This window comes from Dermacentor andersoni, chromosome 4 (assembly GCF_023375885.2).
Source record: "Dermacentor andersoni chromosome 4, qqDerAnde1_hic_scaffold, whole genome shotgun sequence".
In the NCBI taxonomy this organism is placed as follows: Eukaryota; Metazoa; Arthropoda; class Arachnida; order Ixodida; family Ixodidae; genus Dermacentor; species Dermacentor andersoni.
Genome location: NC_092817.1, coordinates 75,948,683 through 75,967,241, shown reverse-complemented (window position 1 = coordinate 75,967,241; position 18,559 = coordinate 75,948,683). Strand labels below are relative to the sequence as shown.

The following is an 18,559-nucleotide window of genomic DNA, read 5'->3' as shown; positions in this document are numbered from 1 at the left end:
CGCTCGCTACCTACGCAATCGGTGATACTTCAAACCAATGAGCACCAAGTAACAAAATTAATAAAATAAAGGCAAAGTTACCGCGTTAACGACGAGGAGTCGTAGTCACTCCATAGAACGTGCATTGGGGGCATGATAAAAAACTTCAGGTGTTAAAAATAAGCCAGTGTCACCAAGTACGGCATGCCTCGAAATTACATTTATATATTTATTTATTTTCAAGTACTGCAGCCCTATTCAGGGCTATTGCAGGAGTGGAGTACAACAATACGCACGAAACATAAAAAAAGGCAGTTGAACATAATAGATAAAAGAAAGGAACAGCAACCTTATCACACTAGTGCTTCTACAAAATCAGACAGTGCCAATTCACGAACATAAGCGGGTAACTCTTTCCAACAGTCGACGACTCTCGGGAAATAGCTATGTTTGAACGTGTTAGTGCGCGCAAAGAAAGGCTTTAGGTTGAGGGTGTGACAACGTCTAGTTGAAAGAGCACTGGCATACGAGATGTAATCATCAGCGGATAGTCGACAACATGAGTGAATAATTGAATGTAATAGCTTCATGGAATCTATATGCCGCCTTGTGCATAGAAGAGGTAAAGACAAGGAATTCATTGCGGATGAGGGCAAAAAATCATGATCGTAGCGATGGCAAATGAAACGAACAGCCTTCCTTTGCACCGATTCAACTTTGTTAATGTCGCAAACTTTGTACAGAATCAAGACGCATGAAGCGTACTCTAATACAGGACGAATGAGTGTTTTATGCATTATTAATTTAGTGTGTTTTGGTGATTTAGATAAGGTTCGTCTCAAGTAACCTAATTTTCTTGGTGCTATATATGTAATGTGATCAAAATGCTGGGACCACTGCATCTTGTGCGTGGAGATAACTCCAAGGTATTTGTACAACTGTGCTCGGGGAACTATTCTGTTATTGAAAGCGTACACATGTTGTGAAAGAAAATGGCTTTTTGTAAATGACACTACTACGGTTTTTTGAAAGTTAATGCGCGTCTGCCACTCCGTGCACCAGGTGCAAAATCTGTTGAAGGAATCCTGAAGTAAGGCGTGATCACTAGGAGAAGAATTTACCTGGTATAGCACGCAGTCGCAGGCATAAAGACGAACTTTTGACTGAATATTGTTAGGAAGGTCATTTTTAAATAATAAATATAACAAGGTTCCGAGAACAGAGCCTTGTGGAACACCTGCTGTTATATTTACAGTTGAGGACGAAGTGGAATTAAATGAAACGAATTGAGAGCGAGAGTTAAGAAAGTTAGCCATCCAGTCGATCAGTCGAGGTTTATTTAAAATTACGTTTAGCTTACTTAGTAGCTTGTTGTGTATAACCGTGTCGAAAGATTTGGAAAATTCTACAACTAACGCATGAATTTGATTGCCAATATCAAGATTTCTAGTAATGTCATGTGAAAATTCCCCCAGTTGTGTTGTTGTGCTGAAACCCCGAGGAAATGCATGTTGTAAGCTAGAGAGAATTTTATTCGATTCAATGTGTTCTGTTATATGTTTGTGTATGATATGTTCTGGTAGCTTTCCGGAATTGGAGGTAAGCGATATAGGTCTATCGTTAGACAAAAATTGCTTTTCACCAGAGTTATGCACACGCAGCACCTTGGCTAGCTTCCAAGACTGGGGGACGATGCCTGAAGTCAAAGATTTGTGTAAGATGACCGCCAAATAACGTGAACGCAAGAGAGAGTAGCTTACTAGAAAGCTGTTCGGAATATTGTCAGGGCGAGTGCCCTTCTTTTTGTCTAAATTGAGAATCAAGTTTAGAATACAGTTTTCACTGATTACCACATCGCCGATAGAGAGCTCAGAATTAGTATTTATGAACAGTGGGAGAGAGTATTTGTGCTGCGTGAACACCGATTGGAAGTAGACGTTAAAAGCATTAGGTATATCAGAGGGGTCTGAGAGCGTGAGTTTGGCACGTTAAATGCCAGCATATCTTTTTTTTAATCACTGTGTCAAGCATAACGAAAAAAATTGCGGCAGCGCCCATCAAAGATAATTCTCAGAGTCAGTGGTATACCCTTTTTATGTGACTCTGTTTGTTACCACGATGCTATACCGCGATTTATGGCAAACTTTATGCGCGCATTCTGATTAAACTCTCTTCTTTCAACGACACCATTCAGGTTACGATACGGCATGGTTGTTTTGTGCTGAGCGATGAGTGGAGAACAGTGATGATCTGGTAAACTCAGATATGAAACTACCAGGTGCGTTAATGCGATGACTCGCATCCGTCGTTCTCACACCAAACATACGCTGACGAGGAGCGAACCTCAGGCCATCTTGATGACGTCATGCCGCGCGCTACTGCTGGTGCCTGCGCCAACCAATTAGATGCATCCCTATCTGATCCCGGGCTTGATGCAATCACAAGTGCTCTAACAATAGGCGAAAATATTTCGGCCGCACATTCATCGAAAATGTTGTTAATCTACACCTTGATTGCTAAATTGTCTGCATAGACTAAACCGTGAACGCTAACATCGAACTTTCAAGCATTTTTGAAAGCGATTAGATAAACCAACCGAATCAAATTATAATTGCCCCCAATACCCGCCTCTTACTTTGACGGTTTTGCGTTCGCCTAAATTACGTATTCAGAGGAGATATATTCTGACAGTGCACAATATTTAGCAATTAAAACGCGGTACTTGAAGCTCATGACTGCCGGCACATTTACTCCACTGGAGAGCATTGGGGAAATCGTGCTGATGCATTGCAGTATAACGTTGAAAGCGAGTGCCCTTGTGACGGAACTACGACAGCATTTGGCCCCTGAACGATGAACCAGTGCTTAATGGTGGCGCAAAAAATTGCCTGCCGTCACACAGCCCGATTATCGCGTTCTAAACGCTGAGCACTGTACGTAGACAAATAAGGACGATAGCTGGGGTGTAATCCTGTTTTTTTAGTATTGATTCAAGAACAACGACAAACTGTGGGGCTGAACTTAATGTATTTTGCGCGCATTATTTTTCAACCGTGATCACTTCTTTCTGTTACCAATACTGAATAGATGAACTGATGAAGATTGAAGCCGTATGATACTCTCTCAAGAGTTTTATTTTTTATGTGTGAGAGAGAGACACGCAGAAATGAGATGGGAAAGATAGGGAGTTTAACCGGAAGAGAGTCGTTTGGTCTGCTGTCTTCCACTGGGAGGAGGGTAAAATAAAGACGGAAAGAACAGCGGGGAAAAAAAGAAGGAAAAGCTGGGAGAAAGCAGAAAAGAAAGAGTACGGAATACAGGCGTATCAGTATCTCTTAAGAGATTTTTCGAGTGCAGGAACTTCAATACCACCATCAACAAATATGGTGTGGCGATCACGCATCTAGAGCAGTAATTTTGGTCTCCAGCGGCCGTCTGTATGCTCTGTAGCAAGGACAGCGGCAAAAAAAAAAAAGGCTGGCTTTCTTGCTGCCTTCTGAAGTCAACGAAACAGTGTACGTCATTCCGCTGTGAAAAGCAGATAACTTTGTGAAAGCTACGCCAAGCCACAGTCGGCAAAGTATCGTTGTCTCGGTTCGGGAAACCTGAAATGAGGGACGGGGTTCAAGAGGCGGATCAAGGCGTTGCAGGCATCGTGCTGGGATCGTAGTGAGTTTCATAAGGACTGTGTGGCATCATTCGGCAGCACGCGAAGTTTCGATGCGGCATCTGTTCCGGACAGAGGGGTGGGTTCCCGTACACCATCTTTGTGAGCAGATTGAGCCGTTTTCATCAACATGCTCGTTGTCCATTATACCACAATGGCTTAGAAGCTACTGAAACGTGACACCGTGTCCGTGCACGAGGACGTGATGAAAGAGTTCTCCAGTTTCTAAAAGTAGTTGTTCATATGCTCCACGGCGAAAAGCGGATGGCAAAGATGTAGAACAGACTTAGAATTAAAGCGCGCGTTTTAAAACGCGCAATATGCTTTAGCGCAGCCTCAATATCACTTTGTGATAAAGAGTCTGTTCTTGACAATCACTTGTAATATTTATTGAATAGGCTTTAACCGTTACTAAGCTTTCTTGTGACCTTCTTTCTTTACCTATGACGACTGTGCATGGTTCTATGCTTCATTTATCAAAATAGACTTGTTGAAAGCAGGAAACGCTTGTGTTGGCACCCACATAGATGTGGCCTTGTTTAGTTATCACATTTTTTTTCACTGTAACATATAACCAACTGGCACAGTTTACGATCCTCCTGGTCATATTTAAATTGCACAGCGATTCTTTGGAGTTTCTCTACAAGATCCGCATAATGTCCTTAGGGGGATATTTATTGCTTTCTTTTCGACTCGACGCTTAAATTGATAATGGCCCCTAAAAAGTAAGGATGCAAATTGCTTTCTTTGCGACACCATTAATGCCTAACGTTCTCCAATGTTGAGCTCGCAGTAGTGAACGAATAACCCCCTCAGCGATGTAAATTTAGAAAGAGCCGGAAGCCATTCTTTTTGAAACTGAGCCCACTCTGGACCGTCTTCCACAAGAAAAAGTCATTAATCAAAGAAATATTAATTATGCTTCTCAGCGCACTAGGAATTGTTCTCGAGTAAAAAACGTGTGCACGGAAAATATTCCCAGCAAATTGCATGCCATGGCACGCGACTCCATTAATTTTTGGTGTCAAGAATCATGTTAGTGTTTGTAATGTGGGACCAGTGTCTTTTGCATAGGTAGTTTTCTGAAAAATGTATATATTACTCTAATGCCTGCGGGCTCTAGCTCCACAGCTTTTCCCAGGGGTTCAATCCATGTGGGAAGGGACATTACTGCGTCGGATATAATTGCTCGTCAAAGTTTATGAAATAATAGTAAGAATGAGTCTTTGCTCATGCTCGCCTTATCATTTCTGCCCACCGTAGAATAATGAAAGGTTGTCTTATTTGTTTGGTCTAACTTGCTCTCACAATAGTCGTCTTATCAAATTCAGATACGAGTATGTTAGTTTTTACTTGAAGCTTTTTCTTTATTGTTTTTCTTTTCTGACGACCTAGAGAAGCAACACTTTTGTTTACAGGCATCTTTTTTAAGCATGACATTGTTTTAAATAGGCAATGCAGCCACGTGAGAAGTTCTCGTGGTCAAGAAAGAAGAATGTCACCGCACGAAGCACACGAGAAATGTTAGTTGTGTGGATACCTGAGATGTGTATATGATTTCCTTAATGTTAAATTCTACGGTTCCGAATTTAGATTATTTCTTTCGCTAATTTTGAAAGCAAACTTCTGCGCTTGAATATACGCTTTAGTACGCTTCACTTAGAATATGCCAAGGATAAACTTCGAGATGCGCTCTCAAACGCACGGCGTTACTTTTGTTGTATGTGAAGCCTACCACACGTTAATATATTTCCATATTTTCTTGTCTCTTTACCTACCGTTAAGATATAGAACCCTTTATCTCTGGTAGAATCATTTCCGGTGAGTACATGATGCAATATTTTTAGCCATTACTAAAAGGTACTTGTTGACGGCACAACAATAGTATACCTTTGTGTCGTTTGCACCCCTCGTGTAATCTATCAGGAGATATGTATCATATGCAGTAAACGTGAGTTTCTAGGTGCCCACCTGCGCTGAAATGCAGAGAAGTAGTTTGAAGGACTTCTTCTCCGTCTAGGTTCACGTGCCGTTGATGAAATGATTGATTGGAAGATTTCCTGAATTAGTTTTCAACGAGATCTTAACGCAGGCCATGCTTAAATGATAACAGGATCCCCGCGAACATTTACAGTTATCGGAATGGCTGCCAAATCGCGTCAATAAAGTCTTGGTATTTTAACACCAGGCGTTGAATATGAAGGTCAGTTCCTGAATAAAGCAGCGTTGTTATTAGCGTGAGTAGGTTGCAGGGTTACACGGCTAGCGATAATGTTACGCATAAATCAAGATTAGTTTATTACACTCTCAAGAAGGGTTAATTCAACCCCACGTAAGCTAGCAGTTAGGATAGAATAGCCAGCGCCATTTGCAGTACGTCCCTGCATGCGTTTATCGCTCTACCTGTAAGTTATTCATTATAGCTTGATCGTTGAGTGTAAGCGTGAGCAGTATTGTGTGGTCATTCTATGTTAATGCGCAAACAGCCTTTTTTTATTCTCAAAGCTAAGTTAAAGGCACCTCGCAGTACTTCAGGACTCCACTTGAATTAATGGATTTATTTTTGATTCTGAAGCATTCATTTAGGCATATCGAATAAATGTTTACAAATGCAGAAACACATTCGTTTCTTGCAGATAATACAACAGAAAACGGTAGCAACCACACTTTATTATCGTGGTACCTCGAGGAACTGTTTGTTTTCTATGGCACGTATTTTGATAAAGTAGTTCATGTGTTCCTCAAAAAAAGCTTAAGTGTGTTGAAAGTGGTGATGCAGACTTGGGGCGTACCTCAGCTGACTTTCCTAAAAATATGGATGTATTGTATAAACCAGTCAGCTCACACTTAGGGCTGAAGCTTATATATATATATATATATATATATATATATATATATATATATATATATATATATATATATAGCCTAATTCCAAGCCCTAGCCATTTGTACTTAGTCAAGCCACTTTGATGTTTTGACCATCGCACGAATGTTTTCAACTCACCCAGAATTTCATTTTCAGCTCACGAAAAAGCGCTTTATCCATGGTAATCCAGTGAATAAAAAAGAACACAATCCCACCGCTTTGTTGCACATATAGTTATACGTCCTATAGACATGTAAAGAGCGGCGCGCATTATCTTGATGATGAAAACTGTACTCTAACACTACGGGCATGGCTAAAGTTAACGGTCATGTCTTGTTTATGTAAAAAAGAAAAAGGAAGTCCTTTCACGCGGTTTTTAACTGGTCCTTTACGCCCTGGCTTCATAATGACAACTTTCACTTACCGAAAAGGGTCCCAAGGAGCCGCAATCCTCCCAGTCCAAGTTCCATCGTTGGCAGCATAGCCCGATGAAGTCGGTTTCAATTACAAGCAGATGCAACACTATAGCACTTGCTCCGACTGCTGTACTTCAGGGTGACTTGTGGTGTTGTTCAATTCTGTCGAATGAAAGGTCGGTCGTTCACTGGCACAGTCTTTAGCTGCTACTGTAGCTGTCACAGTACGGTCATGGGTGCCGATTCAGACGTGGCGGCTTCTTTTGAGTGCTCACAAATGACTCGTGCAGGTGGGACTTTGTCAATATCGCTGATCTGCGCACACTGTCATATGGTTCTCTGTCGAAAGCACGCAATTTTCTGTGAAGGCGTGCGAGAAAACTGATTTGTTTTGTTGGTCCGTTTGGGTAAGAGACCATGTGGTGTGGAAACAACGGTCTGTCAAGATACGGGTGTTAGGGATAGCCTACTGTGTAAATTCAACGAGACAGGCCTTGTTCTTTTTTTTTCCTGTAGTATTACCGGGAACGGATGTGATCGAGCCTAAATTTCTGCGCGCTGAAATGAAAATGTTCACTGAAGCATAATTATATATTTTTTTAAAGGAAACGGTGTTGTGCGAGGTCAGTCAATCGTCCTTCTGATCCTTTTTGTTAAATGCAGCGTTGGGCCGACAACTGCTGTCCTTTGAGAGCAGTTTGCAGCATTTAAACATGCCTCGTTGAAGTTGCAACATTTATTTTCATATCGCTGCACTCCTTCGGTTTCCCCCTTAACCGTCTTTTGAAAGCACGATGTAACGTGATCTATAAATTAAAAAAAATAATGCTGACAGAAATTTGTCGGTGCTAACACGGAACCAAAACAAGTTATGCAAAATTTACAGAAACTTCGCGTTGCCTCACCGTTAGACCACCGCATTCAGATACACGAAATATACTATGTAGCTTTTTCGATAGCGGGAAATTTGAGCACTTGGAGTGAGAGACCACAAACAGACTTTGGCATTCAGGAAATTTATCGATACCAAGAGATCGAATAAATATTTTAGGGTAATGAGAAAGTGAACGGAGAGAGCATTATTTATAGAAGTAAACGTGTTTGTGTGAGAGCTCTAAACCATTAAAACAGATGCTGATAACCGAGTTTTAAGGTAGAGCGGGATGCCGTCGAGTGCAAGTAGGCTTTCTTTTTTTGTGTGTCTGGAGAATCTTAGCACTCCATTAAATCCTACTCCGCTTGTTTTTTCTATACAATGGTAATCGAATACACATTAAACTCCACGAAAACTTACCTTGCGTGTCGGCACATTAGTCTCTTCTTTATAAATGCATTGTCTGCACATAATAAGCTCAAGCACGGAAGTCGGACTCTAGTCCGCACGCAATGTTTGACGAAATTATACACATTCCATCTTCTCCTTTAACTTTACATTGAGCTGATATGCCGCGCTAGTGTAACTTCTTCTTACTTCACGAATTATGCGAGAATCAATTAGAAACTTCGGCAGTGCAAGGCTGTGAGTGATCAGTGAGAAGCTACTTGCGTTACAAGGACTACCTTTGTGAGGTTCCAGTTAGCGCGCTCCCCATTGAAGTAAGAAACCTTTTTACGAAATCTGGAATGAACGAAGACAATTTTCTGCCGCGTAGCCTCACATGCAATCAAGCGTACTATGATCCGCTCTAACTTGGTTTACTATAGTTCCCGATAAGAAGCGTTTTTCTCGGTTTCACAGAAAGCGTAATCTCGTCGGGAAACGAGCAAGTAATAATCGGCACTTCAAGCTCGCCACTGATCCATTTTGCCACGATCGCAAACACGACGGCACTCCAGGAGTACGCGCGCACCAAGACACTGCACACTGCACACACTGGACAGGCGACAGCCGGGCGTTCAAACTTGCCGCTCACGTTCACTGGTAAAAGCCGGCACCGCTGGTTCGGGGCCGCGAGAAAACGGCCCGAAGGTTCAGCGTAACTACAACTGCAGCGTCGTCCGCATTCGACGCACCGGCAGGTGTCGGCACGCACGCCGAGACGAAACAAAGAACTCTGAAATGACGCCCGAGATGCAGAGGCTAGAGAGCCAGCCCTTCTGCCAATCCCGCGTCCATACGACGCGAAAACCACGTGCTCCGCGTGGGCCCGTTTAGCGGACGGCTTTGGCAGCTCTCCGAGAGCGGCATCACCCAGTCGCCCACGTCACGTGCCCGCGGCTGCGCTCCGACTGAGCGGGTCCCGCGTTAGCACGGGGCGACTATAGCGCCGCGGCGTATTGATTCAAACCGCCGACAGCATGCCACGGCGTGCCAGGAAAGGGGCGGCAGGGATATGGCGGAGGCGAGAGGACGGAAAGCGTGACCAAAAAAAAAAAAAAAAAAAGGAACGCCAACGCCACCGCGCGACGCGCGCGTGAGTCGTGCTAGGAAACTTTTTACGCGTAAAATCTATAGAATAGAGTTGGCCGCCACTTCGTGAGTGACAATATTTGCAGCTGGGACAGATTACAGGATTCCTATAGCGCGCCCGGTGCACCGACGTTCATAGGGGCACTGTTCTTGCTAATCTCTGACGCTTTCTCTATCTCTCACCTATCGCATCCTCTTGCCCCTACCCCAGTACAGGGTAGCCAACCGGAGATAACCTCTGGTTAACCTCCCTTGATTTCCTTTGCCTTTCTCTTTCTCTCTTTGAAGCTTTCTAATACCTAAAGTTACACGAAGTCTTCAGCGTGCTTCCTATATACGAAAAATTCTGTCGCAGGGGCAGGGCTTTCCAAATATTTGAGGAAATCCTTTTAGCGGAACTCGCCCGAGACTAGAAAGACAGCCTACACAAGCACGAAGCAAGAAGATGACGAGAGGAGGCCTGGAACAAATAAATTTTAAAGCGAAGTATTTTTTTTTTGCCAGATTTCCCAGATTTAGCGCTGCTGCTGTCTCTGGTGGGTCGATCAGTATCTCTGTGGAGAAGTTGGCGGATATCGTTGACATATACACAAATGTTATAGGAGCTTCTAATGCTATTATGCCAGCTAACGGGATCATACAATCCTTGTACGCCAAAAGTAGTGCAAGTAAGCACACCTCTGGTTAGCAAAAATTAAAAAAAATTGCTGCACAATACCAGGTCAAATGTTGTCGGCTTCCACTTATCTCTAACGCACACCAACTTGCAGTGGTGGAAATAGTGCGCCAATTGCGTCAATCTACCCCGAATGGCATTTGTTGCTCCATACTCCTCCAAAAGTGCTTTCTTTTTTTCACCTAAATTGTGCCATTGCTGCGCCACGACATAGTTTTGATGGTGCGAAAGGTGGGAAACGAGCACGCAATGAAATTTAAAGCATGACTCGGTTGCATTGGTTGCCTCCATTCGTTCATGGTGTTAGAGACAGTGAGACAGCCGTGAGGCTACAACGGGATTAGTGGCCCTGCTGTCTTCTTGCGACGGTATTATTAAGGCAGTAGTTTTACACATCGAGGGGTGATGCGTGTTTGCACAGAGTGCTTATTCCTGTTGCTTCCTAGCGATTTGGTTCGTTGCGCTGCGTGAGTTAGTTTTCAAATTAATTTGAAGTCATTGAATTTAGAATTGGGCGTTATAAACGCGCGCACGGTGATCGGGTACCGTACCAGGGTTCACGCTATTTGTCAACTGTCATTGGCAATGCAACCACATTTCGTAAAGCTCACGGTAAAAAAAGTTCAGCGCGAACGAGCAAGCGGCCACGCCCTTGCAGCTTGTTCTCGGATCGCATATCAGGGGCGGAATAAGGAAGATTATACGTGTTCGTACCGCTCATTAAGATTCATGATGTGCCGCAATTTGAGCTCGCCAAGTCGTCCTGCCCTAAAGAGACGCTAAGGAGACAATAATTTGAGCTGTAAAGCTAAATTATCCTTGTACAGTGACAGTAAAGTCACTTTTACTGTGAGAAGAGGGTTGTTAAGCCAGAAAAAAGTGGAAAAAATGAAAGACGAGTGGCAGAGCCCCCTTGGAGTTACCGCATCAGCTGGACGTGATGGCATTGCTTTTGACGGTGACTTCTCGTTCTTAGCTAACTGTTCGATAAAATTTGGCGGAAACATATTATAAAAGACTCGAAGAGTAAACTTAAACATTTTCAAAAGCTTTTACTGAGCCACGATGGCCCCCATACTAAATTAAAACAAAACGATCCGAGAGCACCTAAGTACTTCTTATGAGTTGTGAATGCGAAAGCATTAATTCTCAGTTGAACACCGCTGAGCGAACCTTTGAGTTATGAATTCCTGGTGGGCAAGCGAGCGCGTTGAGATGCTTGGCGCGTTTTCATCTGCCCTTACCGAGGCACCGTCAGAACGCAGGCATATAGAGCTTGCGCTGACAACAAACGCGTCGATAACACAGGCTTCCGCGAACGAAGGTGACGTGGCGTCGCGGAGATACCCTCTCCCCTCATGCAATAGCGCGCAGAAGGCGTTCCCGCTCGCCCGCTGTGCTCCGCCGAGGACCGAGCAAGCAAGTGCGATGCCCGCTGCCAATGGGAAGTTTCGCTGCTACAGATGCCGCCGGCTTTTTTCGCTCAGTGTGAAACTTGACGCTTTCACATGAAAAGTTATTTGAAATGTGTGGCGCCACACTTACGTACCGGCGTAGGGTTGTTAGCGCAAAATTTATTATTTGGAACTTACTTACTTACTAACTTACTTACTTACTTACTACCACGAAATAAACGAAAATAGAGTTCCGAAATATTTCATCAGACTAAACTGATTTGGAATTTCTAATTAGTGTGCCTTTTATGCTAGTTAGTTGCGAAGCTGGGGGTTGTGCAGCACAGCCAGCAGGTTGTTGATTTCAGTGTACTTGCCGCTGCCGACATCGCATGCTAGGTGAATGACATGTTTTGTGGCTTGTTTTTATAGTAAATGATTGCATAAACTAAACAGGACGCTAAATTTTGTTTCACTGGGTGTGCCTCCGTAGTGACCTTGCACCTGCTCTAAACACAGGCGTAGGTATTTCAAAAGTGGTTTTTGTCTGCTCCAATGGCTACTCCAAAACACTGACGGGCATTCCGACCATTGAACTTGATAATGGACTGGCGCGTTATTTTCAGCGGATTCATTGATTTATTTGATTTGGATTGATTTATCGAATCTGCGTGCGCTCGCTCTTCGTCAGTCCTCCATAATGGGCACGTTTCAGTGCAACAAATGCAGTACACAACCCTTAAATGGAGCTAGATATGTGTTGTACTTTTCTGTGCATACACCTGCCATCTGCATTATTATATATAAAAAAAGTGATAAATAGTGTCAGTCCTCGTGACTAAGTATGCGCTCGTGGCAGTAATGCCTTTTTTGTCGCTGCGTTGTCGTAATCCCAGGTTTCTCAACCTACGCTTGTCACGCCACCGTGTTCCCGCCATGGTCGTTACACAATGATCATACATTCATTGTCAATAAGTCTCACACTGTTCATACGCCTGATTTGGTGCTTTCTTTTGGCATGGCTCTTGAGCGCTACTGTACATAAACATAATAATTTCACGGTGATAATGTACGGCCTTGGGGGTGGATAAGCATAAACATTGCATGAGGTTGCACGGGGCATATATTGAAATTAAACGCAATTGTACGCGCCTTAGTTAGGTACTGAGGAGTTAATCGCCCGTTTAATTAAAGCTTCGCTTCGTATAGATTCACGCACGTGCGTTGGATTTGCATAATTTTTTACAGCGAGAAATACGAGATAGATAACCTCTCCCAATCGTCCGGTGCATGGGCGACAACCATCGCAATACCAAAGAATAAAGCTAATCCAGAAAAGAAAAATCTCCCGAGAAGCTACCTCTCAAGAAAAGTCGTTCTTTGTCAGTGAGCCTTAAGGGCGTCCAGTCGAAACATCAGAACACAATCTGGACCACAACTGAGCCATAAGGTCTATAAATATGTAGATGAGTTATTTATTTTGTTAAAATTATCTTCCAGTGAAAGCCTAGATTCTGCCGGAGGTGATACATTTATTTCTCATAATAAAAATTAACTTAGTTCTACCCTCGTCAAGTCGTCTTGCATGTGTTCATTGTGTTTCTCGCCGGTTTTCACCTTCAGTCAGCATCAAATAGCCGCAGCGTCATCGCTATTCCGGGACCTGATTATGTTATACTATACGTCACTACTGACATAAAGTTCTAGTTATTGATTATATTGGTATAAGCTCGCAGGGCCAACTTATGATGGCTCAAAACTGGCATGACATGGTACGTTGTCATGCGCATGAACTTGTATACCAGAGTTGCCAAATGGGAACTTCGGAGTTTGACTGATTCCGGAACTATTTTATATATTCGACCACCCGGAATGAAACGAGAACGGCATGATGACACCAGTTCGGGACATAAAATGGGAATGAAATGGGAGCCTGAAATTACAGAATGACTAAATGTTGATTTTAAGCGAGTCTACAAAACCGGTAAAATTACCAATTATAAAAACTTGCCTCATTCATTACAGTTATAAAATTTTACTTAATAGCGGCTGTTTAAGTATTTACGTATAGGTGACTACGGCATGATTATCTACACATTGTATGCATGTGAAGACCTGGAAAGCTCTCTGCGATGCAAGGTTGTAGTGCATTTAAAGACAACAACTTTTAGTAGTGAAGAATGATTTTGTTTAGCGAAAGTATTTTTTAGGATGCAAGGATGGAGGACAAGAACGGCTTTGCAAACAGTTGCACTGTGTGCGAGTCCACGGATATTTGAAACATGCGCCATATTCATTTCGTACACTTTCGATTATCCAGTGATAACAGGCGGTGAGAAAGGTGTTCTCGAAGAAACGGTGCCTGTTATTATGCCACTCAGTCTGAAACTAAAGATTGTTTTGCGAAACCTATCAATGCGTTTCGCTTGTAAGTTACTCACCAAAGTGATAAAATAATTTAACTGGATGCATTGCGGGGGGGGCACACTGGTGTAATAGTATATTGTACTTCGCGTTACTCGACTAAAAATACTATCGTAATAATACCAAATTTTGAAAATGGCAGGCTTTATTTAGAAGGGAAGCCTTGCTTCTATCATAGTGTGCGATTTCTTCGTGAAGCACCTAATACGTTGTGCAGCTAAAGTGAAACTAACTTCCATGGTTACGAACGGACTTCTGTGGGCTAGTATTTGCGAAATTCGTGCACCATGGCGTCCGAAATTAGCGTCATGTTTGGGCGCGGAAATAAAAAACAGGCTTAATACTGAATTGAGGCAAATCGCGTAAACACAAGGAAGCGCAATTTCGATTATGAAATCCCCAATCACTACATACCGCTTATTTTTTTTTTCATTAGGATATTGAAGAAACCTAGAGAGTAGCTGAGCCTTTGCTCCCTGTCTTCGCATTTTTCTATGTAGCAACCAGGGAGGGAAGTTGGATCATGGGAGTGCAAGACTGGCAGTCACCGCACACTGACATTACAAAAAAAAAAAATTATTTTGATCGCAAGACCCTGAGTGTATTTTGCAACCAGGTCTTATACTCCTGAGCTCTAACCAACGCAGCTTAGTTTGTGGACTCCGTTTCACAAGGAAACCAATAAAACTTTCACGTAAACCTAAAACACTTTAATGAAAACTAAATAATTCTACTTGCATGTGTTAGCGAAATATGGTTATTAATGTATGGGTTCTATTCCTCAGTCATTTGCTCTACCAGGAACCGGCACGTGCTCCGCCATCAGAGAGTTCGAGCAATGCTTACTTCAAGGGCTCATGCTGGAGTTCTCGCCGCACATCGACAGGTTGACTTTTGCCGCAACCAAAATTGAGAAGATGCTTTTTTAAACAGTACATTTTAGACAAATTACAGGGAACAACCGGATGCAGAGATAAGCGGCTCAAAGCATACGGGTTTGCACGTGTGCGAAAAATAAGTATGCAAAATTAATTTCGAACATTGCTAGGACTTAAAAAACATGTTTTCGTTACTAGGCACGCAAGCGCAAGTACTAAGAAAATGTAAAGAAAGTGTTTCCTTTACTGGAATTGGATGAGTGAAATGGATCAGCTCATCGACAGCAGGAGTGGGGAATCGTCCAGCTCTCCCCATACCGAGGAGTTTAAAGAAGTACAATTACAGGGATCTCCACTCCGCTGTATATTATCGGCGGTGCACCGTTGTGCTATCAACTTCGAAAAACTATAGGCATTCTCTGAACGAAAACACTAAAGCTGCCTTCTCTCGACGCGCATCAAAGGTCGTTTGGCGGACAAAAAATACCAGAAAAAATACAATCACAACGGAGCAAAGTACCAGCGATTTGTCTAAAATAGCGCCATTGCTTTAGATTAGTAATCCTGCCATTACGTGGACTTAATAAACCATTTTTACTGCGTATTACCAGTGATAGTTAAAATACTCTCTTGTCTTTGAGTCCCCGTGTCATACACTGCCTTTTGGATTGGTCTATTTGCCTGCCCGAACAAATTGCCTCCTGGATGGGCCTTTTCAGTCCTGCTCTTCATCGTGCTGAGTAATCTATCGCAGTCATAATGAGGCAGAGCTTAAAAGCCGCTGAAAAAAAAGCAATGACAGCCACAAATGGCCTTACAGGAGAGCATAATCACCACTACGAGATCATGAAATTGAACCCATGATAATGACAGCGAGAATCCGGGTATTTCATTTTTCTTTATGTCGGAGCGATAGAATGGTCACCCTTACATGCATTTATCACATACCTAGAGTTCCTTGCGTACATCTATACAAAAATAGCCGCAGCGTATTAAGAACAAGGTCTGGCGTGAAGGAAGAAATTGGAAATAAGCATCATATAAGCTATAAAACCCAAGACAAATTGACAACCCAATATGTAGATAGTAGATGCGCAGATATTTATTCAATATACAGGTCCCGTGCCGAGCAAAACATAGGCTCCTATTAGCCCATTCTGTCTTCTGACAAGTACAACAATTCAGGCTCTTATGAAAGAAAAAGTTATGTACAAATTCTTCCAGCTGAATATTTTGATCAGTGAGTGTAGTTTTCAATAAATGAACGCTTACGCGCAATAGACCGTCATTTCTTTTATCTGCGGCGCCAATAAGGGAGGCTTTCGGAAATTTGAACCGGAAATCGCAATGGTGAATCGCTAACAGAAATGCTTATACCTGCAAGATTTTTCATTTTAGTAATATTTTATATTAGTATAGCCGGAAAGTCTTTCTCATTGCTAGCCAAGGCAAACATTCTCAGGGAGATAGAGACTTCTGGTAATCAACAGATTCGCAGAGCTAGGGATGTCTTAGGCTGGAGCCAGCATTTCGAAAACAGGGCTTGCTAATGACAGGCCATAGCATCCTGCATATATAAGTACACCCTAAACCGGGGAATACAAAACCAAGAATGGGGCCTACAGATGGAACAGGACATTGGTATAAAGGTTATAAACAGGTATAAGCTGCTTCGGAAAGGCTGGTCAACGTTTCCATACGAGGACCTATTTTCGGGGTCACTGAGACGGTGTAACTTTCCCAGTAGTTCGCAGTTTACGAGGCGTGGTAGGGCCACCAACTTTCCTCGCGCGTGATCGAACGGCACGCGCATAAGGCAAAGCGTGTACACAGAGCGGCAGCAACACCAGCTAAAGTTGCCTATTGCTTTAACAACCACAGGCACAATACGACTCACAAGGAGGTGCCACCGTAGTCGAACACTGGCTCCCATACATTGCGGAGCGACTGGCCAGACATCGAAAATTACAAACGTTTTTGGTCAAGGCAGCACATAGTGTAACATTTCTCAGGGCACTTTAAAGACGGTAATAAATCCACAAGTTTTGCTGAGGTTTACATTCGCTATAACATTAGACATTCATAAAGAAACTCTAAGGCGCACAACGTGAGCTTCATACCTCCGTGTAGTCCCACGGACTCACACCTCCCAGGCAGCCTCCCCCACCAAGAGCAGGTTTCGTTCCCAAGAGTTCGAGTGAGCGTACCTGTCACACCGTCTATCCGCGCACCGTGGAGATGTCTTGTGGAGCTACCCGCTCTGTTGAGCGCCAAGGCGGGAAGCGCATGCGCCACATTTTATACTATTGACCCGGAGTGCACAACCTCCTTCTTCATCCCGTGGGCCTTCATCTGTGGGTCTACAATTGTGGGTATCATCGGAAGCGGTCAACAGAACTCGTGGACCACACTTGCGCGCCTTGTTTTGCCTTTATGCATGGGAGGCAGGGCTGCATGATCACGCACGTGTAGCTAATTTTTTTTGATGTCGAGGAACACACTGACTTAAAGAAATATTATCTGTTTTTGTTACACCCATGCACCCAGACTACAACAAAGAACGCAGGAAGGCACGAGCTACTTCCCTCATCAAAGCTTACGCCAACACCGCGGGCGGCACCTTCGTCGACGCAGCTGAGTACCAAGATGGACGGAGCTTTGCGGTCGTTACCACAGCAGGCAGCTTGCTCCGACATGCTGCCAGCATCGTTACCAAAAATGCCGAGACGGCCGAGGAAGTGGCCATCGCCCTGGCCACTCTTGACCCAGCCTGTCACACCATACTGAGCGATTCTCGCGCAGCAATCAACAACTACATCAAAGCTCGTATTTATCAGCAATCACTCCGTATCTTACGACAAGCCCCGCATTCGTCTGAAAATCAAATCACCCTCGTCTGGATCCCAGCACACGCCGGCGTTGTCCACAAGCACCTCACCAACCTCAACGAGGTTACACACTCCGTAGCACGAGGACTAGTCAACCGTGCCGGAGACGGTGCAGGTGCACCCGCAGGACGCGACCGCCTTACAAGATACAACCACCTTGTGAAGTCATTTTACCTCGCAAGAACCTTCCCCACCCCTCAGTGCAAGTTAAACAGGGCACAGGCAACCACCCTTCGTCTGCTACAGACGAATACATACCCCTCCCTCACACGCTATCACACTATATACCCCGACATCTACCTGAGCCAGACGTGCAAGGTCTGTAAAACTGAATCGGCAACACTCCCCCACATGCTATGGGAGTGCGAACATCAATACCCAGACCCTAATCCCGTGACCCTCTCGTCGATATGGCACGCCGCCCTGCGCAGCTCTCATCTCGACGACCAACTCTGGGCGACCCAGCATGCTTACGAAGCGGAGAAGAGGCAACACCTCGACGTCCCATCGTGGGAGGCCTAGGCCCAGCCGATTGAACTGCTGGTGCTCATTAAAGTTCACTCTCTCTCTCTCTCTCTGTGTTCTTGTTACGGAAGGCATGCACTGTAATACACACTACACTTTATTAAATCAGTGGATTAATTCGCATTTTGTATAGGACGACTATTTATCAAAAAGTAGCCTTCACCGAAACCCACGGTAGTACGACACACACACGCACGCACACGTCCCGAGCAAATACGAGATGCCGAACAATGTGCAAAGGCAAGCTCCGTAGCTTTCAGTGGATTCATACCACCAGTGCACTCCCAGGTCAACTTGTGTGCGGTCGCTAGTGACGCTTGCTTAGGGAAGGATCAAAGGAATATGTGAAGAACTGAGGTGATGTGAGGGAACCAGGCTCTACATAAATTAGAACGATTGCATTTACAATGACCACTGCCAAATTAAAATATCTAGC

The 18,559-nt window shown here is 43.8% G+C and overlaps 1 protein-coding gene across 1 annotated transcript in view; it reads right to left on the bottom strand.

Annotated features, from left to right (window-relative positions):
* Nucleotides 1-10,313, bottom strand: part of LOC126536327 (cell adhesion molecule Dscam1-like) — a 305,377-nt gene extending 295,064 nt beyond the window's left edge. The window contains exon 1 of the mRNA XM_050183248.3: nt 6,937-10,313. Within this exon, the coding sequence (XP_050039205.2) occupies nt 6,937-6,994 (58 nt within the window). The 5' untranslated portion in view covers nt 6,995-10,313. The remainder of the gene's footprint in view (nt 1-6,936) is intronic.
* Between the last annotated feature and the right edge of the window lie 8,246 nt (nt 10,314-18,559).